Source organism: Podarcis bocagei (genome assembly GCF_964188305.1).
Source record: "Podarcis bocagei genome assembly, chromosome: 1".
Taxonomy (NCBI): Eukaryota; Metazoa; Chordata; class Lepidosauria; order Squamata; family Lacertidae; genus Podarcis; species Podarcis bocagei.
The window spans coordinates 137,479,992-137,506,671 of NC_138125.1; the positions used below are offsets into that span (position 1 = coordinate 137,479,992).

Genomic DNA, 26,680 nt, shown 5'->3' on the forward strand with positions numbered 1-26,680 from the left:
GAGCACACATTAAATAAAATTTAATAAATACTAATAAATCTCTGGCCTTCAAAATGTGTTTGAAGGGGGTTTGGGTTTTTTATGTATTTTGTGTGTTTTCATTTTGTATTTTTATGTTGTGAAGCACCCTGTGATCTTCGGCTGAAGGGTAGTATACAAATTTAATAAATAACAATAATTAACAAAACCATCTGTCAGGATGCTTCTAGATGTCCTGCCTGCTGTTTGTGGAGAGATCATCCTGATTTGTTTGTGCAAAGCCAGGCACAGATACATCCAACAAGCGTGATCCCACACTTTCCCTGTCACTTTCCTTATTGCAAAAGGTCTCATAATCTTTTGGGGAAATGGGTTTTTTGTTTTTTAAGCGTTCCAAAACAGCTTTAATTATGCAGCCTCCATTTGCCAGCATGAGATTGAATCCCTCCTGAAAATAGCGACCCTCTGGAAGCGGTCTCAGCTTTGAAGCAGTCCTGCGGCGATGTCAGAATAGTGCGGCTGGCGCCGGTGTTGCTGTGTGGACGCTGCGCAAGGACGGAGCAGGAGCCCTGCCGGATGAGGCCGGGGCCGGAGCTTCCCGCCAGACGCCTGCGGGGAACCAGCGAGCAGACCGGGGCCGAGAGCCTCGTTGCCCCGACCGCGGAGGGCGGAGCCTAGTGGCCCAGCGACAGCCCCGCCCCCGCCCTGCATTCGCCGCCTCCTCTTGGAAAGCCGTCCCGTGGCAGGGAGTTCCGCAGGCTGACTAGGGCTCGACAGGCGGCGGCGCCTGGCCACGGCCGAGCTCGGGGAGAGCCGCGGCCCGCCGGACCCAGCGCGTCTGCGCCCCCCGCCGCGCACGCGCACTGCCGCCGAGGCCAGTCCTGAGGGAGGAGGTGGATCATGGCCGCCTCCATGATGGGCGCCCGGGCGGCGGTGGCGGCGGCGGCGAAGCAGCTGCTGGGCTGGGGCTGCGCGGAGCGGAGCGCCGCTGCCAAGGTGAGCGGGGCCGGGCCTCCCCCTGCTCGCCGCGCGGGGGGGACGGCGCGAGGGGACGGGCAGGCCGAGGCGGGGGCAGCGAGGGAAGGTCACCGGGCGCCCCGCCGACAGGCCTCCGGGGCCGAGCCAGCGGGAGCGCGCCGGGTGCGGGGCAGGGGGCGCGGGGTGCGGGGTCCTTCCAGGGGGAGAGAAAGGGAAACCCCTCGGAAAGGGCGAGGGTCGGGACGGGCCTTGCCTGGAGAGGCGCCCGGCCCCGCGCAGGAACCGCGCCTCGCCTCCCCTCGGGCCCGGGGACAGGGAAAGGAGGCTCCGGCTTCGTGTCACCCCCCAAACTCAGAGAGGCTGCCAGCCAAGGCTGACATTTGCAGAAGAAAGCAGTTAACCGGTCATCGCGTACCTTGGATTTCCTTTGCTTTTTTAGTGATCATGCGTCACCTTTAGAGTTTGTATTTCTGAGGGTCTCACATAAAACAGATGATGCTACTATTTCTGTTGGAAGCATTTACTGCACACATCTCAGCCTCCCACCATCCTGCCTGTGTAATCTTTATTTATTCAGAGCGTTTGCTCCCTGGCTCCTCGCATGGTTTACATACAGTCAAAGAACAAGACAGTTCCTATCTGTAGGCTTAACCATCTAAAAAAAGCAAAAAGACACAAGAGGAAAGGATCAGCGAGGGAAGAGGAAATGCAACAGAGAATTCAGGCACCAGTTTCTCAAGAGCTGCTCCCATCATGACCAGCTGGCCCAGTTCAAGGGGCAGGAGGCGCCCGAGGGAGCTGGGCCTCTAGCAAAGTGGGTGAAATGAGCCCCGCTTCCTGTCTCTTCCACTAAGGGTGCCATAGCTGCCCCTGGGTGACAGCTGAGAGGAGACCTGGTGGGGCTGGGCTGTCACCGCAGAGCCATGGCATGAACTCTGACTCTTAGCTCTCCCACTGCTGGAATGTAAGTCTCTGTGGTGTGTCATGAGCTAGTACCTTGAGATGCTGTTCCTCCTGTTTGTAGCAACTTTGTGGAGGCTCTTTTCTTTCTCCATTTTGGCTTTATAGACACGGTGTAATATGTTGTGTGTTGTTCATCTGAGGCTTGCATTTACCTATTTTGTCTGAGGTTTGTATTTACCTATTTTAAAGATCTGTTAAGGAACAGAGGATTGTTGTTATGTCCTGATATGTAAAAGCACAGAATTCAAAGAGGTTGTACTTTCTTTTCTCCATGACTGTTGTACAGGCTGTTGAGTAAGTGTTATGCAGATCTCAAGCAGTCAGTCCCTTAGTACAGTTCTGGGAAATTGGTATTACAGATTGAAGTAAAATGTGTTAGCCTTGGTCACAAACTTTGAAGTATAATTTATGTTCTTAATATCAGAGTTACTGTTTTCTATGTGGCTGTATCTTTTTATTAATTACAATACCTGTGTGGCTTTTGGTGGTTCTTTTTCCCCTTAATGAATTTTTTGCAATATAAACAGACCCAATACAATGGTACCTATGTATTAAGCATATCATAAATACAGATTACATAGCTGCTGCTAAAAGCTGTAAATGAAAGTGGCCACCAAAATGTTTTCTTTGCCTGTGTGGTTTCTTTCTGTTGGATTCTGATACCAGCCAGCGCATGGGTAACCAGCATGGTGCTATATAGATGTTGCTGGACTCCAGTTCCCAACAGTCCTGTCTGTGGGCCATGCTGGCTGGACTGTGGTGCCCAGGGCTGATGGGAGTTAGAGTCCAACAGGCTCTAGATGACACCATGTTAGCTATCCCCAGTGTTGTAAATAAAAATATGCCCTTTTCCCTTATGGGGTATCCAAGAGCCCATATAGAGTCCTTACATAGGTTCCCTATTGGTAGGAGAAAATAACAGAGGCCAACCAGAGAATATTGAGAAGCAAAGCAGCTAGTAAGCTTGATCTTTATTGATCTGTTGCAACGGTGCTCCCCTCACACGCAGGAGAGGAAGAGGACCCCCAAAAATGCTGTGCAAGGGCTTATAAAGACTTTTGAAATTCCCATCCCCTAGAATCAAGACCACCCCCAGAAACATTATGCATTCATCACAGAAGGGGTGTAACCTAAGACCACCCCTCAGATACATCCCAGAAAAGGAGGTCTGAAACAGAACATTTGCATGTTGTTTTTCTCCTGTCCCAGTTTATCTCCTGTCTGGCAAGGTACTTGATTGGATTGCCTGGGGAGCCTGGCCATTCTTTTGTAGTGGTAAAATACTTATTTCCTGGGCCAGGTCACAGGCTCACACCCTATTCATATCTTAAATGTGCCCTTAAGACAGGATTTGTGAGGAAAGAGACAATGGGGAGACTTTTCCAGTTTGACCTTGCAGGGAAAACATTTGGTCAGTTTAGGAATCAAAATGGTTCCAGGTTGGCCTTCCTGTGTTGATCTATGTATGTGCGGTTATGAACATTACCATATATCTAAGACCATAAAATTCCTATCACACCAGTATTATGGAAGCTCTTCAGGTGATTTGTTTTCCCACTGAATATACGGTATGCCATTTCATTAATAGGAATGGGGCTCTTTATACCTGTTCCTGTTTAGCGCTCATGGCTCTTTTCACACTGATTCTCTGTGCCAATTCTTGGTCCACTCTAGCAGTGCAGGCTCAACCATGAACTCAACAATGCTGTTGGGCTTTAGTTGAAAATGTTGTGACCAGTGTTTTGTTTTTTAACTTTATTCACAATAGCCAACGGCCATAGCAACATAAAACAAGCAATATATACAATTTAAAAGACAACAGTGGGTAAAAAGGGCAATCAAATGACCAAGATTATTGTTCAGATAGTGGCCCTTAATCTCATTGCACCCTCAATAAACCTAGCAACCTTTGCTGTTGTCTGATCATTTAGATCTGATAAAAGAAAGAACAATGTAGCTGCAGATGGGCGGCCTGGGATGGTAAGTAGGAGTGGGGTGATGATCTCATTCCTCAGATCTTTATAAAGGGGACAGGACAGTGTTCAAAATTAGCCAGGTGCCAGGCATATTTTGCACCTGATGATCAGCCACTTGTGACCAAGAGAAGATGCCTGGGGGCCAGTATAGCTCCTGACATCTCCACCATCTGGAGGTGCATGCCTGGGGATCCTTGGATCTCGACCGTTTTCATACACTAATACCACATCCTGTAGAATTCTATCAGTTATATTTTATCTGCACAATCAGAATGAATTTCAGGAACAAAAATGTTTGAGCAGGAGCAGTGAACAATGTTATACAGTAGTTAATTGATGTAGCTTGTCTTCACTTACCCCATTGCCCTGCTCACAGTTGTGTTATGAAACAGAGGCTGGAATAGGCCGATATATATGTGGACTGTCCCTGCATCAAGTGACTTTTCTTTTTTAAGTTTTCAAAGTTCTTATCCTAACTCAAGATTGTCATCTGAACTAGCCATATGTTTAATGGAGTTGTCTTGCCCCCAAATGGCAACTAGGCATTACATTTTGGTTTAAGGAGCCATTTAAGGAGTCCCTTACCTTTCCCGCCCTGACCTGGCCACAGTGATCCATGCGACGGTCACCTCCAGGCTTGACTACTGTAATTCGCTCTACGCGGGACTGCCCTTGAAGCTGTCCCAGAAACTCCAGCGGGTGCAGAATGCTGCAGCGAGGCTCCTCACGGGGTCTCTGCCATGGGAGCATATTCACCCAGTGCTTTTCCAGCTGCATTGGCTCCTGGTGGAGTACAGGGTCAGCTTTAAGGTGCTGGTTTTGACCTTTAAAGCCCTTCACGGCCTAGGACCCTCGTACCTGCGGGACCACCTCTCCCGGTATGCCCCACGGAGGACCTTAAGGTCCATAAATAGCAACACCCTAGAGGTCCCGGGCCCTAAGGAAGATTAGCCTCAACCAGAGCCAGGGCCTTTTCAACACTGGCTCCGGCCTGGTGGAACGCTCTGTCTCACGAAACCAGGCCCCTGCGGGATCTGATTTCTTTCCGCAGGGCCTGTAAGACAGAGTTGTTCTGCCTGGCCTTTGACTTGGATTCCCTCCCCCTCTTTCTTTTTTCTTTTACCTTTCTCCTCCTGTGATGAGGCTGCATTTTAAAATTTTAATGTTTCAATATTTTAATGTATTTTAATCTTGTTTTTAAGTTGTATTCATTCAACTTGTTTTTATTATTGCTTGTTAGCCGCCCTGAGCCCGGCCTTGGCTGCGGAGGGCGGGGTATAAATAAAAATTATTATTATTATTATTATTTGGCACCTAGCTTATATATCTGACTTTCTAACACTGATTGTGACTTATTTAGACTCTAAAGCAGATAATCTGCCCCCAGGCACACAGTAACAGAAAAGAATGGCATTCTAAAACATATTCATAGAATCATAGAATTGGATGGGACCCCAAGTGTCATCTAGTCCAGCCCCTACAAGGCAGGAATCTCAGCTAAGGCATCCATGACTGATGGCCATGCACCTTCTACTTAAAAACCTCCAATGAGAGAGAGTCCACAACCTCCCATGGGAGTATGGTCCACTGTCAAACAGCTCTTACCGACAGAAAGTTTTTCCAGCTGTTTAGTTGGAATCTTTTCTTGTAACTTGAAGCCATTGGTTCAGGTCAGACCCTCCAGAGCAGGAGAAAACAAGCTTGCTCCATGTGACAGCCCTTGGGTTATTTGAAGACAGCTATCATATCTTCTCTCAGTCTCCTCTCTTCCAGGCTAAGCATACCCAGCTCCTTCAACCATTCCTTATAAGGCTCGGTTTTCAGACTCTTGATCATCTTGGTTGCTCATCCCATCTTGTCAATATCCTTCTTAAATTGTAGTGTCCTGAATTGGTGGTCTGACCAAGGCGGAATAGAGCAGTACTATTACTTCCCTTGATCTTGTCACTAGACTTCTATTGAATGCAGCCTAGAATAGTATTAGATTTTTTTTTGCTGCTGCATTATACTGTTGACTCATGTTAAGCTCATTTCTGTCTTGTATATTCCAAAATATGATTTGCAATTACTTTAAGATTGTTAATGTCTCCTCAACATAATAAGCAGTACTGTGGTACCTCGGGTTCAGAACTTAATTCATTCTGGAGGTCCATTCTTAACCTGAAACTATTCTTAACTTGAAGCAGCACTTTTGCTGCCACCGCACCACCACCGTGCAATTTCTGTTCTCATCCTGAAGCAAAGTTCTTAACCTGAGGTACTGTTTCTGGGTTAGCAGAGTCTGTAACCTGAAGCGTCTGTAACCCGAGGTACCACTCTATTGCTTTGCCATTTTTCTCCCTGTTTGATATATTTCATTATTATTTACATACCCCCCCATCCCCTTCATCTCAACCAGCGGGTCAAGCTGCTGTTTATCCCTTGGCTGTGTCACTGTAAAAAGATCGTGTTTTGGTTGTTGATATAGTAAAGTATGTAAACTGTAAATAAATGAAGACTTGTTAAACTGAAAGTTGTGTTCCTATTTTCCTAGGTATTCAGTGGAAGACAAGGTTTGTTTCCTAGCTATGTGTTCCAAGTGCAGCAACGAAGGAGCTTGTCACTGCATGAATACTTAAGTATGGAACTATTAAAAGAAGCTGGCATTTCTGTTCCATATGGATTGGTTGCAAAGACACCAGAGGAAGCTTACAACATTGCAAAAGAAATAGGTATAGAACTGAAGTCTATAGATGCAGTAAATGTTTTCTTTTTGTTGTTTTTCCCCAGGTAATGCTCCATGCACAAAGTTTTAGAGACTTAATAGGTAGTGGTAAAACTGCTTACATTTTTCAAATTCTTACTTCTTTCTCAATTTCTGAGATCCTACAAAATCACTGTAGGAGAGAGAATACCATTCAGAGATTTGTCAACTGTGAAGTACTTAGATGTACTTTTTGACATTAGTTATGTTACTGACACTTTCCAATTGTATATACTACTAGTCATGCTAATTTATAGCCTGTTCCTCTACTGCATTGCAAGGCTCCCTGAATTAAAAAAAAAAGCATTTTGTCCTCCTTGCTTTGGGGCTATCCCTTGTTCCGGTTCCCTCAGGTCAGGGCTTCCAGAGGCCTACTTGGGGATGCCACATCCTTCAAACACTGTAATATCCTCTGCTTCTGATACCATGACCCAGGGTGAGATTATTCTTTTACTTCAGTACAAGAGTTTTGTTTAGGCCCAACATGCTGTCGAAGGCCCCTGTCTTGGCTACTGCAAAGAAGCTTTTCATTCTCTTTTCTAAAACCTAGATCTGCCTAGGTTAAAAAAAAAACCCCTCAAATAGTATTTGTACATTATTTAATTTGAAACAATTCTTGTCTACCCTCCTTCTATTCCAGGTACAAAGGACCTTGTTGTAAAGGCACAAGTTTTAGCTGGTGGTAGAGGGAAAGGAACCTTTGAAGGTGGCCTTAAAGGAGGAGTGAAAATAGTATTTTCGTAAGTTGAGCTTCTAATTAATTAACACAGAAAGCAAAAACATTAATAGCCCAGGGGCATTTACTATGCATAACTATTTACTAGAATTGTTTCAGTATTTGTATTTTTAGAATGCTTGAAATATTACTTCAGCAACTTCATTTTGGGACTTTGATCTCTTTTTGGTATAGTAGATTAGATAACATGGATCTTAGGGTGATCTAGTATTTTGTGAATACTTTTTTATTTTATTAATAATATTAATAAATAATATTTATTTATTAGTCCAGAAGAAGCAAGAGAGATTTCCTCCAAAATGATTGGGAAAAAACTGTATACAAAGCAGACAGGAGAAAAGGGCAGAATATGCAATCAAGTGTTTATCTGTGAGCGCAGATATCCCAGGAGAGAGTACTATTTTGCAATAACCATGGAACGATCATTTCAGGTGAGTAGTCTATTTTGAGGAGAAATGCTTTTTACGCCAGCACGTTTCCGAGCACAATTCAAAGTGTTGGTACTGACCTTTAAAGCCCTAAACGGCCTCGGTGCAGTATATCTGAAGGAACGTCTCCACCCGCATTGTTCACCCCAGACACTGAGATGCAGCGCCGAGGGCCTTCTGGCGGTTCCCTCACTGCGAGAAGCTAAGTTACAGGGAACCAGGCAGAGGGCCTTCTTGGTAGTGGCGCCCACCCTGTGGAACACCCTCCCACCAGGTGTCAAAGAGAACAACAACTACCAGACTTTTAGAAGACATCTGAAGGCAGCCCTGTTCAGGGAAGCTTTTAATGTTTGATGCATTGCAGTATTTTAATATTTTGTTGGAAGCCGCCCAGAGTGGGTGGGGAATCCCAGCCAGATGTGCGGGGTATAAATAATAAATTATTATTATTATTATTATTATTATTATTATTATTATTATTATTATTATTGAGTTTCGTGTTTTTGGTTGGGACAAAGACTTTTAAGCTGTCTTCAGAAGGATAGTTAGTAGAGCAAAACATGGATTATACTGTCAAACCTCTGTTCCTGAACAGCTCTGTTTTGGAACGTTTAGGCTCCCGAATGCCAAAAACCCAGAAGTAAATGCTCTTGTAACCAATCTGAAGTCGTGCCTCAGTTGTCAAACATTTAGGAAGCCGAAGGGGCTTCCGGTACGGTTTATGTTCGACAACCGAGGTTTAACTGTAGTACCCTAGTTCTCAATCTGGGCAAAATCTTTTGTTTTTGTTTTTCTAGTATGTATTTAAAAAACAACATTCTGCTATCAAACATTGTCAGTGTTATTTACTATAGTATGAAGCAATTAGTTGCCTCATAGGACATATGAATTGTAAGGTGCTTGGTGACAGAAGTGTTTATTAATGTAAGGTTTTGATTAGATATCTGAGCATCTGAGTTTTTTTAGAGGTTTTCCTTTTCTGCAGTAGCCTTTAGCAAATCCCCAAATAGCTTCTTACCTGTATAAGTTTAGTAAACAGGCAAGAGTCCTTTCAAGAGAAATACCATGCATGCGTCTGTGACAAGTTCTACAGCAGCCTTTTGGAGGACAGCAGCTGAAAGGGTCCTTTCCTAGAAAATACTGGGTGCATTTTAAACCATCATCTTTTCTTTTGTGCTTAACAAGAGTGTAAATAAGAGCACAGCTTTAGGGACATGAATAAGATTTTAAAATACTTAGACTTGAATACAATTTTTCATTTTATAGCCTACCCTGGCAGAAATGGAGCCAGGCTGGATTATGGGTGGTAGCAAATTTGGGGGGGGGGGCTAACTGGCCGTGGTAGTGGAGAGCAGGAGAGGGGTTCTTCTTTGGCTTGGATTAAAGTCATTTTCGCATAAAATGAAAACTACAGAATCTGTTTAAAATTCTTATCTTACGCACTGCATGTTGGTACTAAACCTCCAGTGTCTTCAATTGTCTTCCAAGAATGAATTGATAAAAACATAGAACGCTTTAGGAGTTTCCCAAAGTGCTGATCACGACTAATTTCTTCTAAAAATATATTGATTCCTACTGGGGGTAGCGGTGCCCACTTTTTTTAGTAGCTTGTTTCGCTGGCCAGTCGTTTGGGGGGCAAATATTAGATTTGAGTTCTACTCTGCCTTTCTCTGAAAGTTCACAAGCACATAAATAAGAATTTCTCGTGTGAGTGATATAACCACCTTTCCCAACCACATTCATTGGAATATTTTCAGACAGCTGGTTTTTAGAAGGTAACCAATTTAGAAGATATGATAGCAAGAAAGACTCGAGTCTCCAGGACTGAATTAGGGGCCTGTAAATTTCCAGCTGCCACACCTATAGTTTTTTTATTGACTAATTGATAACCTTTACCTTTCAGTCAACTGGCACTCAAATAGCTGGTTGGCAACCAGGCTATCGTAAATGAGTTATTTTGTGTTTCTAGGTTTTTCTAGGCGTATAACTGAACGCTCAGTTTCTATGTAGCATCTAATTGTATATTTTTCATATTCAACCCACAAGTGTGTTACAAAATTACTTTAATATTTTGGGGAGTGTAAAAAGACCTTGTTGAAAAGTGTTTCTCTTTTCAGGGTCCTGTACTCATTGGCAGTTCCCAGGGTGGTGTCAATATTGAAGATGTTGCTGCAGAGAATCCTGATGCCATAGCTAAGGAGCCAGTTGACATTGTAGAAGGCATTCAAAAGGAGCAGGCCGTCAGGGTACTGAAATATGCATTGTTTGTTCAGCGACAGCTTCTCTATAACCTGTACACATATGGTCTGTTTAACTAAAAGATATAACACTGGATCTTCAGGTTCTTTAATGGTTTCGATTTAGAGTTGTGTAGAGAAAAACCCCGTGGGGTGAATGCTGCTGTGAGTAGAAATAGGTGAGGAGGATATTTTTGCTCCTTCCTCCTCTACTCCCCCCCTCCACCTTGCTCCAGCAGCCTCCTGTGCCCCTAAACATTTGCTCCATATAGTTTTCACCAGGCAAAAACATTCCTCTTCAACCAGCCCCTGGTTTTTATTATCTAGGACCTTTTAGAGGGGTTCCAGTTACAGGTAGGTAGCCGTGTTGGTCTGCCATAGTCAAAATAAAAAAATTCCTTCCAGTAGCATCTTAAAGACCAACTAAGACTTAGTTGGTCTTTAAGGTGCTACTGGAAGGAATTTTTTTATTTTGACTTTTAGAGGGGGTGAGATTTTTTAATGTGTTTTTGTTCTTCTTATTGGTTTTAATTTAAGTTGCTTTGGGTTGCCTGTGGAAAAAGCAGCTAATAAAAATTAATAAAATAATAAAAAACAATCTAGTCCAACTCCTTGCAATGCAGGAATCTCAACTGAAGCATTGATGATATGCTAATCTTCTTTGTATTGTTCCAATTTTAGCATATATGCTGCTGGAGCATACACTACAGCATCCATGACAGTTGGCTATCCAACTTCTGCTTAAAAGCTTCCTGTGAAAAAGAATCCACCAGTTTCCAAGGGAGTCCATTCCACTGTCAAACATCTTTTACTGTCAAAAAGTTCTTTCTGATGTTTAGTTGGAATCTCCTTTTGTAACACAAATCCATTTGTTCAGGTCCAACTCTGGAGCGGGAGGGAACAAGCTTGCTCCATCTTCTATCTGACAGCCCTTTAGATAAATGAGGATGGCTGTCATATCTCCTCTCAGTCTCCTGTTTCCCAGGATAAACATCCCCAACTCCCGGAACCATTCCTTATAAGGCTTGATTTCCAGGCCCTTGATCATCTTGGCTGCCTGCCCTCTTCTGCACATGGTCCAACTTGTCAATATCCTTAAACTGTGGCACCCAGAACTGGACACAGGACTCCAGGTGGAGTCTAACCAAGGCCAAATAGAGCAGGACTATTATTTCCCTTGAAAAAGCAAGACAACAGCAGCCATATAGTACAGTACAGTACAGTACAGTAATGGTATTATGTTAATTATATTCCCTGCCTTTTCTCCTGACAGAGACTCAGGGTGGTGTTAGTGTTAATTCTATCAATGTTTATTTTATGTTTTATTTTTTAAAATGTGTTTTCTATGTTTTAGGGGTTCTTATTTTTATCTGTAAGCCAGTTTGAGTCCCTGTCAGGGAAAAAGGTTGGGCATAAATAGATACCGTACTTTTCGCCCTATAGGACGCACTTTTCCCCCTCCAAAAATGAAGGGGAAATCTGTGTGCGTCCTATGGGGCGAGTGCAGGCTTTCGCTGAAGCGTGGAGAAGCTATCAGGAAGCTATCAGCAAGCCTGGGGAGCCTGCGGGAGTTCCCACAGGGCTCCCTAGGCTGCGGATAGCAGCCTGCTTGCCTGGAGTGTGGGGTGCGCCGAAGCAGAGCGCCCCGCACTTCGGGCAGACACCCGCAGCCTGCTTGCCCGGAGCACGGGCCGCGCCAAAGCAGAGCGCCCCACACTTCGGGCAGATATCCGTGGCTGGGAGGGAATAATTCCCCCCCCCCCAAAAAAAACTAGGTGCGTCCTATGGGCGGTGCGTCCTATAGGGTGAAGAATACGGTATATAATACAACAACAACAGATTAACCTTCACTAGGAGTGGGCCTAATTCCACCCATAGATGATTCCATCTTGCCCACAGAACCTCTCGGTCTTGGCTTTGCTCCGTCCACCGTGTTGACTTCAGGGAGGAGCTTTTTTTCCTTGTGGCTAACAGGGAAATACAGCTAATTGTAGGCATGGAGACCCAATCTTGGCAGAGGAGCAGGAGGGTTCTTTATAAGTCTTTGCTCCCTACTGTGGTTCAGATCACCACAATCCCTGCAGTCCCTGCAGTCTGTCCTCCTGTTTGGTTCAATAGGAACATTTATTCCAATACCAATAGCAGACTTAGAGTCTGAGGAATGCTTGTGTCTGGATCTTTGTAGCTGGGGGGGAAAGTTAAAGCCCCCCCCCCCGTTCCTTGATGTCATAGTCTAGATCTGAATCTTCCACCTCCCCAAAAGAGTTAGTAAGAGTTAGAACAGAGGATGGTTGTGTGTAGGTGTGTAGCAGAGTGGCTCACTTGGGGAGGGGGATGGTTTCCCATCTCTGGCTTATATGTAAGGTAGCTTGAAATGTGCTCATTCTTTCTGATTTTTCTTGTTTTTGATTGATAAAGGTTCCTTCTGTGTTTTTGTTTTCCAATTCCAGCTGGCCAAGAAAATGGGGTTTCCTGCTAATTTGGTAAACGAAGCAGCTGATAATATGATTAAGATTTACAACCTCTTCATTAAATTTGATGCTACTATGGTAGAAATTAACCCCATGGTTGAAGATTCTACAGGGATTGGTAAAGTTTCTTTCTTTTGGAATTGTTTCACTTTGAAAACTTAATTGTGGAATTTATTAACTTAATTACAAAATAGGATATCTGAGTTTTTGCTCATGTTTTATTAAGAGGATTTAAAAACCTCAAACTAGATTTACCTGTTTAAGATGTGCTTTGGCATTGTCTAAATGCGATATTATGCCTTAAATGGCTCTACAAACTGCAGTGAGAAGACATTTTTAGGACTGTCAGTTACATGTACCGTTACAAGATTCAGAAATTTGGTCAGTGCACCCCTTAAATGTGCTCATTCTGATTCCTTTCTTTCTCTATTGGGGGGGGGGGAGGTTGGTTCTTCCGAGTTAAATCAGTTTGGCTTTCCCATTTGTACCCTTTGTGTAGGAGCCTCTTCTATGCACACCATTTTCTCTGAGTTTCTCATGTGTATTTTCTTGGCTTTGGGAAGAAATATTGTAACTTTGATGGTCTATACATGTAGCAGGATGAGGTGAAAGAGTGTAGGGCATCCCTTCAGGTTCCAGATGGGGGAATGTCACTCCTGAATTTGACTACTGTAAAAAGTTCCCTGCATGTACAAAACCAGCACAGCAGGCAGGAAACTTATTATTACACATCAGAGAGCATGCAAGTCTTGTTTTCTGCTTTCAGGGAATTTGCATGTTATGGGACATTTAGAATACAGTATCTTCTTCATGTTAAACTGGCTCAGGACTCTGCTACCTTAATCTGCACTGTGTTAGGACTAGCCCACATAGATAACTTGGGAAGTTACTGTTCTTAGCATTAAGGGGTCTAAACACAACTTGTTTGTTTTTCCAAGTGATGTGTATGGACGCAAAGATAAATTTTGATAGCAATTCGGCTTATCGTCAGCAGAAAATATTCGACCTGCAGGACTGGACCCAGGAAGACCAGCGAGACAGAGATGCAGCCAAAGCAGATCTCAATTATATAGGATTAGATGGAAGCATCGGATGTCTTGGTATGTTGGGCATGGTGAATGCTGAATATAGGAACTAAAGGTGCAGCAGTGCCTCCAATAGTTACTGTTTTCTTTTTCTGCCCCTCTTTCAGTGAATGGCGCTGGTCTTGCAATGGCCACTATGGATATAATTAAACTTCATGGAGGCACCCCAGCAAATTTTCTTGATGTTGGCGGTGGTGCTACAGTGCAACAAGTAACAGAGGCCTTTAAACTGATTACATCAGATAAAAAGGTAAGAACACAGTTGCTATTTAGAGTTCTCTGTTTAACCTGATGTTTAATTAATCAAGTATTGCTGCTAGTCAGAAATGCAGGTTACTGTTTCTCCTATGAGCAGGCATCTTCTTTCAAGGAATATCCTGACCTCTAAGTACAGTCCTGTGCTAGTTCCGTTGATGTAATCTTAACTTGAGCTTTCGGGTGGCGCTGTAGGTTAAACCACAGAGCCTAGGACTTGCCAATCAGAAGGTCGCTGGTTCAAATCCCCGCGATGGGGTGTTAAAATTTATTTGCAGAAATATTGTAAAATTTATGAATGTTAAGGACATTGAAATGAATCCCAGGGGTTTTAGCAACAAAGTAAAATGTAAGATTGGATTAACAACAGATAAATTAATAGGATATGAATTTGCTGAATTAACTTTTAAAAAGGGATACAAGAACGGGAGACATGAGGAAGTCCGGAAAATAAGCTAATTGAAGATGAGAAATTAAGAAAGAGGGAATTTTTGTTTTTTGTTATTATATGTGTTTTTATCTCTTTTTTCTTTTTCTTTTGATGTGTTTAATGTTTGTATTCTTGTATTGTATTGTTTTTTGTGATTTTGTATCTTCTTTGTTTTTTATTGTGAAAACTTAATAAAATATTTATATAAAAAAACAAAACCCCGGGATGGGGTGAGCTCCCGTTGCTCGGTCCCCGCTCCTGCCAACCTAGCAGTTCGAAAGCCCGTCAAAGTGCAAGTAGATAAATAGGTACCGCTCCGGCGGGAAGGTAAACAGCATTTCCGTGCGCTGCTCTGGTTTGCCAGAAGCAGCTCAGCCATGCTGGCCACATGACCCGGAAGCTGTACGCCGGCTCCCTCGGCAAATAAAGCGAGATGAGCGCCGCAACCCCAGAGTCGGCCATGACTGGACCTAATGGTCAGGGGTCCCTTTACCTTTAACTTGAGCTTTAAAAACCTTTAGTATTTTTTTCAGGTTTCATTAATTTTAAAAGTTTAGACTTTAGGTGGAAATAAGACTTAGCTGAAACTATATATATATATATATATATATATATGCTTTCGTAGATTTTCACGGGTACAGGAATGCAGGTTTTGGTGTCTTCGGGTGTCTTCCCGTGTAAGAGTTGGGGTGTCTAGGCGACGTTTCGACGAGGTCTCACTCGTCATCTTCAGGCTGGTGCTTTCGGCTTCTTGTTACTGGAACAGAGCAGGATCTCAGTGTTTGAGTTCCTATAAATACTGTTGAGGGGGTGTGGTGTATAGCCTCCAACGTTCTGGGCAGAGAGGAAGTTTCCAGGTTAGTGTGCCTTTTCTTCTTTTGTTCATTAATTACTTGAGGGATATCTTGAGTGATTTCTTGAGTGATATTCTGAGTACCACTTAGGAGGGTCATTAGGTGTGGATTAGTTGCTAAAGCTTTCGTGTCTTGACCTCTTGAGCTTGTGAAGAGTTTTTTCTGAGAAGATGGGTGTACTGCACTTAGTTGTGCTCTGGCTTGGCTTCGTGTATAGGGGCGAGCTGTGGTTTTGTGCCCTGTGCCAGCCAGATCTGTGTAGGGATTGCAGGGGGGTGCAGCATCCGGAGGTGCCACTATGGTTTGGTTACTGGATGGTGTCTGTAATTTGTCTGTGGAGAGGGTCTGGGTTTGGGTCTGGTGTGGTTGATTGGAAATTAGCCCTCCCCACAAAAACCGACACCAGAACCAGAGGCACACAGAACGCCATCTCCAATCAACCACAGCTCGCCCCTATACACGAAGCCAAGCCAGAGCACAACTAAGTGCAGTACACCCATCTTCTCAGAAAAAACTCTTCACAAGCTCAAGAGGTCAAGACACGAAAGCTTTAGCAACTAATCCACACCTAATGACCCTCCTAAGTGGTACTCAGAATATCACTCAAGAAATCACTCAAGATATCCCTCAAGTAATTAATGAACAAAAGAAGAAAAGGCACACTAACCTGGAAACTTCCTCTCTGCCCAGAACGTTGGAGGCTATACACCACACCCCCTCAACAGTATTTATAGGAACTCAAACACTGAGATCCTGCTCTGTTCCAGTAACAAGAAGCCGAAAGCACCAGCCTGAAGATGACGAGTGAGACCTCGTCGAAACGTCGCCTAGACACCCCAACTCTTACACGGGAAGACACCCGAAGACACCAAAACCTGCATATATATATATATATATATATATATATATATATATATATATATGCGCCTTCCACGGGAAGGAAGCTATCTTTTACAGGGATTAAATCACCATCTAACTCACGCCTCCCTTCTTGTCTGTTCCCCATTCCCATCTAAATTCACATCTCATTCAAATTCCTACTCTTAGGGATTTGATCCACACTGCCTGATCTCATTGGCTGTAGTAGCAGGTGGTAGAAGCTAGCCAGTGATATAGGAACCTCTCCTTGAGCTAGAGGGTAAATTAACTCAAACTACCAAATACCGTATTTTTCGCACTATAGGACGCACTTTTCCCCCTCCAAAAATGAAGGGGAAATGTGTGTGCGTCCTATGGTGTGAATGCAGGCTTTTGCTGAAGCCTGGAGAGCGAGAGGGGTCCGTGCGCACCGACTCCTCTCGCTCTCCAGGCTTCAGGAAGCTATCCCAAGTCTTGCAAGCCCGGCGGGATGTCCCGCGGGCTCGCAAGGCTTGCAGGCAGCAGCCTGCACCCAAAAGCTGGGGACAGCGGGGAGGCGCAGAGCCGCCACTCCGCTATTCCCCGACCTGATCTGGAGGCTGGCGGGGGGAGAAGCAAGCCTGCTTCTCCCCCCCCCAGCCCCACAAGCTCGGGGGATAGGGGGATGGCAAAGCGCCGCCATCCCGCTATTCCCCGACCTGATCTGGAGGCTGGCGGGGGGAGAAGCAAGCCTGCTACTCCCCCCCACCAGCCCCACAACCTCCAGATCAGGTCGGGGAATAGCGGGATGGCAGCGCTCCGCCATCCCGCTATTCCCCGACCTGATCTGGAGGCTGGGGGTGGGAGAAGCAAGCCTGCTTCTCCCCCCCACCAGCCCCACAACCTCCAGGCTTCAGGAGAGCCCCACCGCCAACCCCACAAGCTCGGGGGACAGCGGGAGAGGCGCAGCGCGCCCTTCCCGCTGTCCCCCGACTTGGTTAGAAGGCTGGCGGGGGGAGCCTGCTCCTCCCCGTCGCCAGCCCCGCAAACTCGGGAGACAGCGGGAGAGGCGCAGCGCGCCTTTCCCGCTGTCCCCCGACTTGTCTAGAAGGCTGGCGGGGGGAGAAGCCTGCTCCTCCCCGTCGCCAGCCCCGCAAACTCGGGGGACAGCGGGAGAGGCGCAGCGCGCCCTTCCCGCTGTCCCCCGACTTGGCTAGAAGGCTGGCGGGGGGAGAAGCCTGCTCCTCCCCGTCGCCAGCCCCGCAAACTCGGGGGACAGCGGGAGAGGCGCAGCGCGCCTTTGCCGCTGTCCCCCGACTTGTCTAGAAGGCTGGCGGGGGGAGAAGCCTGCTCCTCCCCGTCGCCAGCCCCGCAAACTCGGGAGACAGCGGCAGGGGCGCAGCGCGCCATTCCCGCTGTCCCCCGACTTGGTTAGAAGGCTGGTGGGGGGAGAAGCCTGCTCCTCCCCGTCGCCAGCCCCGCAAACTCGGGAGACAGCGGCAGGGGCGCAGCGCGCCCTTCCCGCTGTCCCCCGACTTGGTTAGAAGGCTGGCCCAGCCCCGCAAACTCGGGGGACAGCGGGAGAGGCGCAGCGCGCCATCCCGCTGTCTCCCGACATGGTTTGGAGGCTGGCGGAAGGCTTCCTCCTCCCCCAGCCCCGCAAGCTCCCAGAGCGATGCCAAAGCTGCGCGCAGCTTCGGCATGGCTCTGGGTCCCGTTCTGGGGGAGGGGGAAGCTCGGGCTTCCCCGCCCCAGCCCCGCGCCTGGCGGGGGGGGGGGATAAATTTTTTTTGCCTTTATTTCCCCCCCCCCCAAATCTAGGTGCGTCCTATGGACCGGTGCGTCCAATAGTCCGAAAAATACGGTAGATACGCAGCTAAAAAGGCAGCAAGGGTGCATGCCAATGATTGTCACATGTGCAGCTGCCTGCCTGTTGGACAGAAGTGATGGATGTGTGCTTGGTGCAATGAGCCCCTGTCCCTTAGGGAATGAGTTAGAGGAAAAAGCAGTAAGAGGTGGCATGATAGAGGTGCTTGGAATTTGCCATAGTCTGGAGAAAGTTGATAGAGGGAAAAAACTTTTTCTCCCTCTCTCATAATACTTGACTGAGGGACATTCAGTGAAACTGAATGCTGGAAGATTCAGAACAGATAAAAGTAAGTGCTTTACACAGTGCATAGTTAAACTATGAAATTTGCTCCCACAAGAGATAGTGGTGGGCAGAAATTTCAGTGGCTTTAAAATGAGGATTGGACAAATTTATGGCTGTCAATGGCAGTAGGCTGACAAACAGGAGAATGCCATCATGTCCAAATGCCACGCAGATGCCTGAAAACAGGCAATTGAATTGCACCCTCTCTTTTTAAAACCCTTTAAAACATCTTTGGGATAAGAAAACTGTAATGAGAGCCCTCCCTCCCTCTCCATCTGCTGGCGAAGATCTACCATCTGAAAATCTGTGAATACCACTTTGTTGAGAAGATAATACCCACAAAGCAGGAGTGGCAGATGAAATTAGTGGAATACACAGAATTAGCAAGCTCAACCAGCGAAATTAGAGAGCAAGAAGAGAAAATTTTAAAAGAGAAATTGAAGCCATTTCTAGACTACCTTAAAAACCATTGTAAAAATGTTAGAACTTTAATCAGTTTGAAGTAAGCTCAGCAGTTAAAGTTTATAATGAGAAGAATTTGAATGTTTAAATAGTTAGAAAAAATAGAATATGCAGCAGGAATTGGAAATTTAGGGAGCCATGGATAGGAAGTTGATGGAATAGAATTCTGGATTGATGTAATGTATCTATTCCCCCCCTTTTTCCCCTTCCTTTTTATTCTTCAGTGCTGTATTTTGTACTCTTATAAATTCATAAATAATTTTTTAAAAAACAACTTTCTGTTGCTGGAAAAAACAGAAAGTAAATGAATTGTTAAACTATCTAAAGGAAAGCGAAAGATTGATTTATGGTGGACAAGAGAGATTATAGAAATTCCGTTATCTTTTTTTTTTTTGCTTCCTGCCACCTAAAGAATTTGAGAAATTGAAAGTGGAGTAATTATCACTAGCCATGAGAAAAAGAATTTGTTTTGAGATAACAGTTGCAGCTGCAGAATGTCAATATTTTGGTTTTTAATGAAGTTATGTTGAGGTGAATTGAGTGGCTAATAATAACCAAAACATTAAAAGTTTCCAACATGATAAAAGTGACTGTTGGTATTGTTCAGCAGTTGATAGCTCGACAATTAAAAACGATTAGATCAATGTTTGATGAAGATAAAGAAAATTAGCCAGATGGTGATGCAAAAAAAAGGAGCCAGAGGAATATGAGGTAAAAAATGGAAAGGGAGAATACACAGAGGCCCCAGATCAAATTGATGAAAAGTTGGGAGGAAGACTGGATCAAGAAATAATCAATGGAAGGAAGCAGATGGTCACATGGAAATGGAAATGACCTCCATACAAGGATTTAGGGAAGAAGTAGAATGCCAGAATAGCTCTGCCAACTGTTGCCTGATGCCGTAAATCAGAAGCGGGCACGAGACTTGATGGCACTTAACTTTTATTGCTTAACACCCAGAGAGTCAGCACACACACACAAACTTCAGAGGAGCTAGGTTTCCACCCCACCCACCCCCGTTCTTGAGCTGTGAAAGGGGGAGGGCCCAGAACAGAGCTCTCTTGCAGAGTCCCTATCAGAGTCTGTGCCCACATCAGAGTCCCCTTCACCCCCAATCTCTGGCTCCAATGCTTCCCTGCTGGTTCCCTTTGTCAGTGGCTCCTCCCTGTCCCACCAGTCTGAATCACTGCATAGCTGCCTTGGTTTAAGGTGGGTCAAAGTAGGTAAAAACCCTGACTGTCCCGTTGGGCTGGGTCTCTCATGATGGCTCCCTCCTAAAAACTGCTGCCTCTGTGTCTTTTTCTAAGGCAAGATATATTTCCAAAACCCAGTGTTATGAACTGCATTAGTTTCAAACAACTTAGTCTCTTGTATGTTTGGACATGTGGTGATGTCTGCCAAGCATAGTTGCCTAAAACTATAAATTCAAAGGTATTAAGAAAAACACATTACCAATTATATGCTCTTTTGCAGCCACATAATTGCATAATGTCTACAAATTAGCAAACGATTCAACAATTTTCCTTTTGCAAAACAGGCCTTTTTTTAAATCAGAAGACGGAATGAATCTGTGCTCCGTTATGTTTACAGTTCTATGTACTTTTTTACACAGGTGCAAGCTATTCTGGTGAATATTTTTGGAGGCATTATGCGATGTGATGTGATCTCACAGGGAATAATTATGGCAGTAAAAGATTTGGAGATTAAAATACCTATTGTTGTACGGTTACAAGGTGAGCATTTTACAATAAAAGAATCATAGGATTGTAGAGTTGGAAGGGATCCCAAAGGTCATCCAGTCCAACCCCCAGCAATGCAGGAATCTCAGTCTCGGCTCTGCCGCTCAGGTAGTCGCAAACCATGTGACTGCAAATCTCAACTTGGTTGCTAGGTGGCACTCCTGAATCACAAAAAGCCACTGGTGATGGGTTAATTTTGAATGCTGCTTCTGCATGCTTTGCAGTACAGAATATAGAAAAGCAGAGTCTGAAACATAATGAATAATCTTTTACATCTTCTCTTAAATCTGTAGCTTTTATAATTGTACAGAGTCCCTTTTACTGTTGAAGTTAGACATTCATTGACATACCACAAGCTTATATTTTCCTCCTATATATGAAGATATATCAGTCAGTGATGCTAAAAATATAGACTTAAGCACTGGGGTTCATTAATGGAATCATAGGATTATGGAGTTGGAAGAGACACTAATCCAACCCCCTGAAATGCAGGAAACATACATGACAGATGCTTAAAAACGTCCAAGGAAGGAGAGTTTATTATTACCAACCAGGTTATATTTACCTTCCTGTATTAAAAGCTCCAGTTTGTCTTGCTTGTTTCCCATACTCTGTGCATTTGTATAGATACAACTGAAACCATGTGTTGTTCCCTCCAGCTGCTTCTTTCTTGTAGCTTCTTGCCCTTTAGCAGGTTTCTGAAATGCCACCTTATTTTTTGTGTATAAATGCAGCTATTATTCAAAATACCAGGTGTTCTTCTGTCATTTGTAATGTTGTCTCCCTCCCCCTTGAAGATCTAGTTCAGGAGAGTTGCTGAATCCAAATTATCTTAGTGACTGGTTTCCAGATGTCACCAATGTTTAGTAAGGTTTGAAGTGGTAGCAGGGGGTGAAGGGGACTGGCAGGTGTGTGGCAGAAATTGATGGATTCCTGAGTACTCTGGAGAATTTTCCAGTGGAAAAAGTGGATGATCCTTCCAAAGCTCCTTTGTAATGGAGAGATGAGGCAGGCAGTGCCTGATCACTCCTGAGCATTCTTTCCAGCACTGCAGTGCCTGATTACCGTATTTTGCGCCCCATAGGACGCTCCGGCCCATAGGACGCACCTAGTTTTTTTGGGGGGAAATAAAGATAAATTTTTTTATTTCCCCCCCAGGCTGGAAGAACCAGGTCGGGGAACAGTGGGAAGGCACGCTCTGCCTCCCCACTGTCCCCCGAGCTTGTGGGGCTGGCGATGGGGAGAAGTGCGCTGATCCCGGGACTGCAGGCAGCTCTGCGCCCCCTTCCGGAGCGGGGCGGGACCTTTCGCCCCTGGCTCCTGGTGGCCGCGCAGAGCTGCGCTGATCCTGGGACTGCAGGCAGCTCTGCGTGGCCATTGGGAGCGGGGCGGGGCTTCGCCCCTGGCTCCTGGTGGCCGCGCAGAGCTGCGCTGATCCCAGGACTGCAGACAGCTCTGCGTGGCCATCGGGAGCGGGGCGGGGCTTCGCCCCTGGCTCCTGGTGGCCGCGCAGAGCTGCGCTGATCCTGGGACTGCAGGCAGCTCTGTGCCGCCATCCGGAGCGGGGCGGGACTTCGCGCCCGGCTCCCGGTGGCTGCGCAGAGCTGCGCTGATCCCGGGACTGCAGGCAGCTCTGCGCAACCCTCGGAGCCGGTCTCCCGAGGGTTGCGCAGAGATTCCTGAAGCCTGGAGAGCGAGAGGGGTCGGTGCGCACGGACCCCTCTCGCTCTCCAGGCCTCAGCAAAAGCCTGCATTCGCCCCATAGGACGCACACACATTTCCCCTTCATTTTTGGAGGGGGAAAAGTGTGTCCTATAGGGCGAAAAATACGGTAACTCCTTGGCATTCTAGAGAGCTATGTGCTATGAAGAAGCTGGACAAAAAGTGGAACATAAGTGACACAAATCTCACTCTGAAGTTAGCGGTGCAGAGGTTGGTGCACATACAATTGCCTACCATGTCGCAGTAAGGGCACCCAAAACTGACAAAGCTTTTGCTTCTTGGATAACTGGACTCCAACTCTAGCCTTAAAATATATTGTCATATGATTTTGAAAAAGATTGGTTGTAAGGAAAGAGAAGCATTGTAGCTACTTCAATCAAGGCCACACTGTTGTACTAATTACTATGTCCTGTGTTTGGATAACATTGACAGAAATAACCTGTGAATCCTGAAATATAAAATCTTAACTATGTAGGTACACGAGTTGATGATGCTAAAGCTTTAATAACAGCCAGCGGTCTGAAAATACTTGCCTGTGATGACTTGGATGAAGCTGCTAAAATGGTGAGTTAAAATTTATTTGTATAAATTCTTGCTGTAACATATTTTTGATAAACATTGTTAACTTACCTAAACATGATGAAATGGCACTCTTAAGCTTTCAGTGTTATAGAAGAAGAAGAAGAGTTTGGATTTGATATCCCGCCTTTAACTCCCCTTCAGGAGTCTCAAAGCAGCTAACATTCTCCTTTCCCTTCCTTCCCCACAACAAACACTCTGTGAGGTGAGTGGGGCTGAGAGACTTTCAGAAAAGTGTGACTGGCCCAAGGTCACCCAGCAGCTGCATGTGGAGGAGCAGAGACGCGAACCCGGTTCCCCAGATTACGAGTCTACCGCTCTTAACCACTACACCACACTGGCTCTCTTGGCTAGGATTCTTCACATACTGTAGTATACCGCAAAATGTACGAATGCAGTCAGGTGGCTGTAAGAATCTAGTCCTGTTAAGGCTCTCCGTATGATCACACAATTCTAAATCGGGCCGTCTGGCTTCACCACATCCCTGCTCTATGCCTGCTGCTCACCATGTTGGAGGGCAAACATCTGCAGCAGGAAGCCTTCTGTGCTTGTGGAGGCTCCCTGTGCAAGCTGAACCACTGAGTAAACCAGGGGTCTAAATTGTGCAGGGAGCCCTCATAGGCACAGAAAACTCCCTGCTGCAGGTCATAGAATCATATAATTGAAAGAGACCACGAAGGTCATGTAGTCCAACCCCTGCAATGCAGGAAACTTTTTTTGCCCAATGTGAGGCTCAAACCCACAATCCTGAGATTAGTGGTGTTTGACTTCCCAACCCATGGAGGGCAGCATCTGTCTACATCTGTTCATAATCAATATACTTATAACTAGACTCCTACCTTTTTCAGGATAAGAGACCATGCAATATAGCTGTACATGTTTTGAAATAATACACATATTGTCAGGGGTACAGGGACAGAGGCACAGGGAAGGCAGGAAATGGAGAGCGATGGAGAGGAATCCCAGGACAGCGAGGAAGAGGATGACGATGACGCAAGGGATTCCATGAGTCTCTCCAGCGAATCAGAGGATTCCCAGAAAGGGGCGCCTGCAGTCAGGGCAAGGGGAGCCCCAGGGGGAAAGTGTCAGGAGCGGGGGGCCAGCAGGGGACCCCAAAGCGGCAGCTGGGAATCAGGGCCAGCCTCCCCACCAGAGCGCAGCGAAGGGGGGGGGGAGGTTCCAGTGTGTCAGGGGAAACAGCTCCGGCAGCAGAGAAGGAGGAGGGGTCAGAGCAAGCCATTCTCCCGGAAGGGGAGGAGGGCAGTGAGGGGAGTAGCACAACTGTCAAAAGGAAGGTTAGAGGTTGGGCGCGCGCGCCAAGTTCAAATGAGGAGGCGCGCGGAAGAACAGGGCGCCCGGAGGAGGAGCCAGGTCCCAAAGCCCGCAGGAGGGGGGAAGAGCAGTCTGGGGATTCCGCGTCAGGGGAATCCAGGAGGGGTGGAACCCCGGCCGGCAGAAAGACCCTGCGGAAAAGGAAGGAGAGAAAGAGGTGGAGCAGCGTAAGCCTCTTAAACTGGTGTAGGGGAGGGACTGATTCAGAGGGGACTTCTACCGTCTAAGGTTAACAGACATGGGGGCTGCACGCCTCGCTTGTGGAACTTACTATGAACTGCAATAAACATCCTTGTATATAAGAAGAACTTGGCGTTGGTCTTTGGTGAGCTGAGACCTGAGGCAGCCCTGACACATATAATTATGTAAACTGATGATACTAACTTAATGGAACTCTGTGAAGCAAGTGCTTGAGGTACAACCCTTTTTGCCCTGAACAGTGTCAGAGGAGGAGTTTGTTAGGTGGCTCTGAGGGAAAGTTGGAGATCACAGGTAGAGTGAATAGACAGCTTAGAGAGAGAAGTGGATGAGAGAATTACAGCCTTCTGTCCTACCTGCTACAGTGGTAAAGCCTTGGAATACCCCTGGCTGGTCACCTTGGCAGGTCATGGAGCACTTGATGCCACAGCCCCATGGATCTCCTTCTTTGCACACCTTGATGGCGCGGACGCTGGACTCGTTCAGGCCAGTGCAGACAGTCATGCTGCCTCTCAAGCAGTCCAGCACAGCCAGTTTCTCTTGCACTGGGGGAACACATTCTGCATTTAAGCTTTCCCACCTTGAGGAAGAAGCTGCCTTGTGTTGGGGGGCCTTTCACTCAGACTGAACCTCTGCTTGCTTTCAGACCACTTTCCCCTCGCTCTCAGATCACCTTCACTTGCTCTTCATGTTCCCATGTCCTGTGCACACCCAGCCAAGGAGGACAAACGGACAATAGTTTAATTTTTTATTGACAAAAGCACGCACTTACAGCAGCTCCCAAGCTGCCCAGAATCCACACGCATGCTTCTGGCGACGTGGCGGCTGGCATTACTTTCCCAGGTTCAGGCCTGGCAGAGCAGTTCCAAAGGGCCCACATTTGGCCCCTGGGCCTAAGGCTCTTCATCCTTGAATATATTAAGCAGTCAGATGACTTCATCTTTCAGTGCATTAGACTGATACGACTTCCTTTCTGAGGTTTTGTTACACTCTGTAAGCTATTTCTTCCATCTGACTTAGCTGTAACATTTTGCAGTTATTCATACTGTCAATCACCCAAATTACTTTTTATTTGTTGTCATTTCACCTGTACTTGTTGAAGATTTTTAATATCTTATGGAAACAAAATATCTCAAGGTGATTTTTGTTTTGTCTTTTAGGTTGTGAAACTCTCTGAAATAGTCACCTTAGCAAAGCAAGCTCAAGTGGATGTTAAGTTTCAGTTACCAATTTGATCAGACATGTAATGGTTCATGTTCCCCAAACCCTTGTTGTGTTCAGCTTTCTAAAATACTGTTCTATTATTTCTTCTATTATGTATGTGAAGATTTTACTTGCTTGATAGGCAAGCTTGTATCACCTTCCTGTTAATATTCAAAGTGTTTGTTGTAATAAAAAAAAAAAGTTAAATACTTAGTTGCAGTCTCTCCTTCAGTTACAGCTACAGGAACAGATGCTCTTCATATGGGGAAATACAACCTTGAGGCTGAAAATGTGTGTTCCAAATAAAAAAATAAAAAGTCCAAAGCTTGTGTTGATCTCGTTGAAAAACTTAACAGTTAGGCTTAGTAACGTATTGTTGGCACTTGTCTCAGGAGACAATGGAGTGCACCTCCAGGGGTGAAGTCAAACTGCTGCATTAGCACTTCACTGCCCAGAAGTATCTGCTGGGCAACTTTAAGAGAAACAATTCATGTAGCACAGAATACTATGGTAATACAGATGAATGTGTTGAGGTATTCTGTATATGCAGTATATCAAATATATTTATATTCTGCAGTACAGTGAATGAACTAGAGCATACTGCTCACTATTTATGAACAGTGCATTTTTACAGCCTGTGCTTTCTAAAGCAAAAACTCTTTGAACGTTGTAATTTAATCACTATGAAAGTGCTGTCTTCATGATTTTCTGGTACTTAATTTAAAATATCATGTAGATTTGTATACGAACTAATAAATGCTTGTTTCTTTTAGTACTGGGCAGACATATTATTCTTTAGAGTAGCAAATAAAATTTATTCAAAGAGCTGAGCATTGTTCTCCTTCACATATTTATATTTAAATGAAATCATTGTTTAATATTACTGTGAAATGCGTTACTAAAATCAGTGGGGATCTGAATGTTACAATCTTAGCACTTACATAGTGCCTTAGAGCAGTGTTTCCCAACCACTGTTCCGCGGCACACTAGTGTGCCGCGAGATGTTGCCTGGTGTGCCGCGAGATGTTGCCTGGAGGGAGGTGGGCGAGTCGGGCGGTGAGAGGCGGGGCGGCGACGGCGAGGAGAGGCCGCCCAGCGCGGGGCTCTTGCCGTCTGCCTGCCTGGCTGACTGCGAGCTCGGCGGGCAGCGCTTCCGTCCACAGCGCCCGCCTCGCGGCTCTCATTCCCTGCCCCTGCCAAAGCTCACCCAGCCAAGCCGCGCTCTCCTTCCTGCCTCGCTTTGCTGCCTCCTCCCCCCCCCACCCCCAAAGCTTGGAGGTTCCCCGGCAAGGGGGAGGGAAAAAATTGAAACTTACACTTT

At 45.7% G+C, this 26,680-nt stretch overlaps 1 protein-coding gene across 1 annotated transcript; it reads left to right on the forward strand.

Annotated features, from left to right (window-relative positions):
* Positions 1-821: 821 nt before the first annotated feature.
* Positions 822-25,572, forward strand: SUCLA2 (succinate-CoA ligase ADP-forming subunit beta). Its single transcript, XM_081181160.1, has 11 exons — positions 822-975; positions 6,430-6,607; positions 7,280-7,379; positions 7,644-7,806; positions 9,921-10,049; positions 12,491-12,629; positions 13,450-13,611; positions 13,704-13,846; positions 20,199-20,319; positions 22,523-22,611; positions 25,317-25,572. Exons 1-11 carry the CDS (start codon positions 880-882, stop codon positions 25,389-25,391), a joined length of 1,395 nt encoding a protein of 464 aa, XP_081037286.1. The 5' UTR covers positions 822-879; the 3' UTR covers positions 25,392-25,572.
* The last annotated feature ends 1,108 nt before the right edge of the window (positions 25,573-26,680 follow it).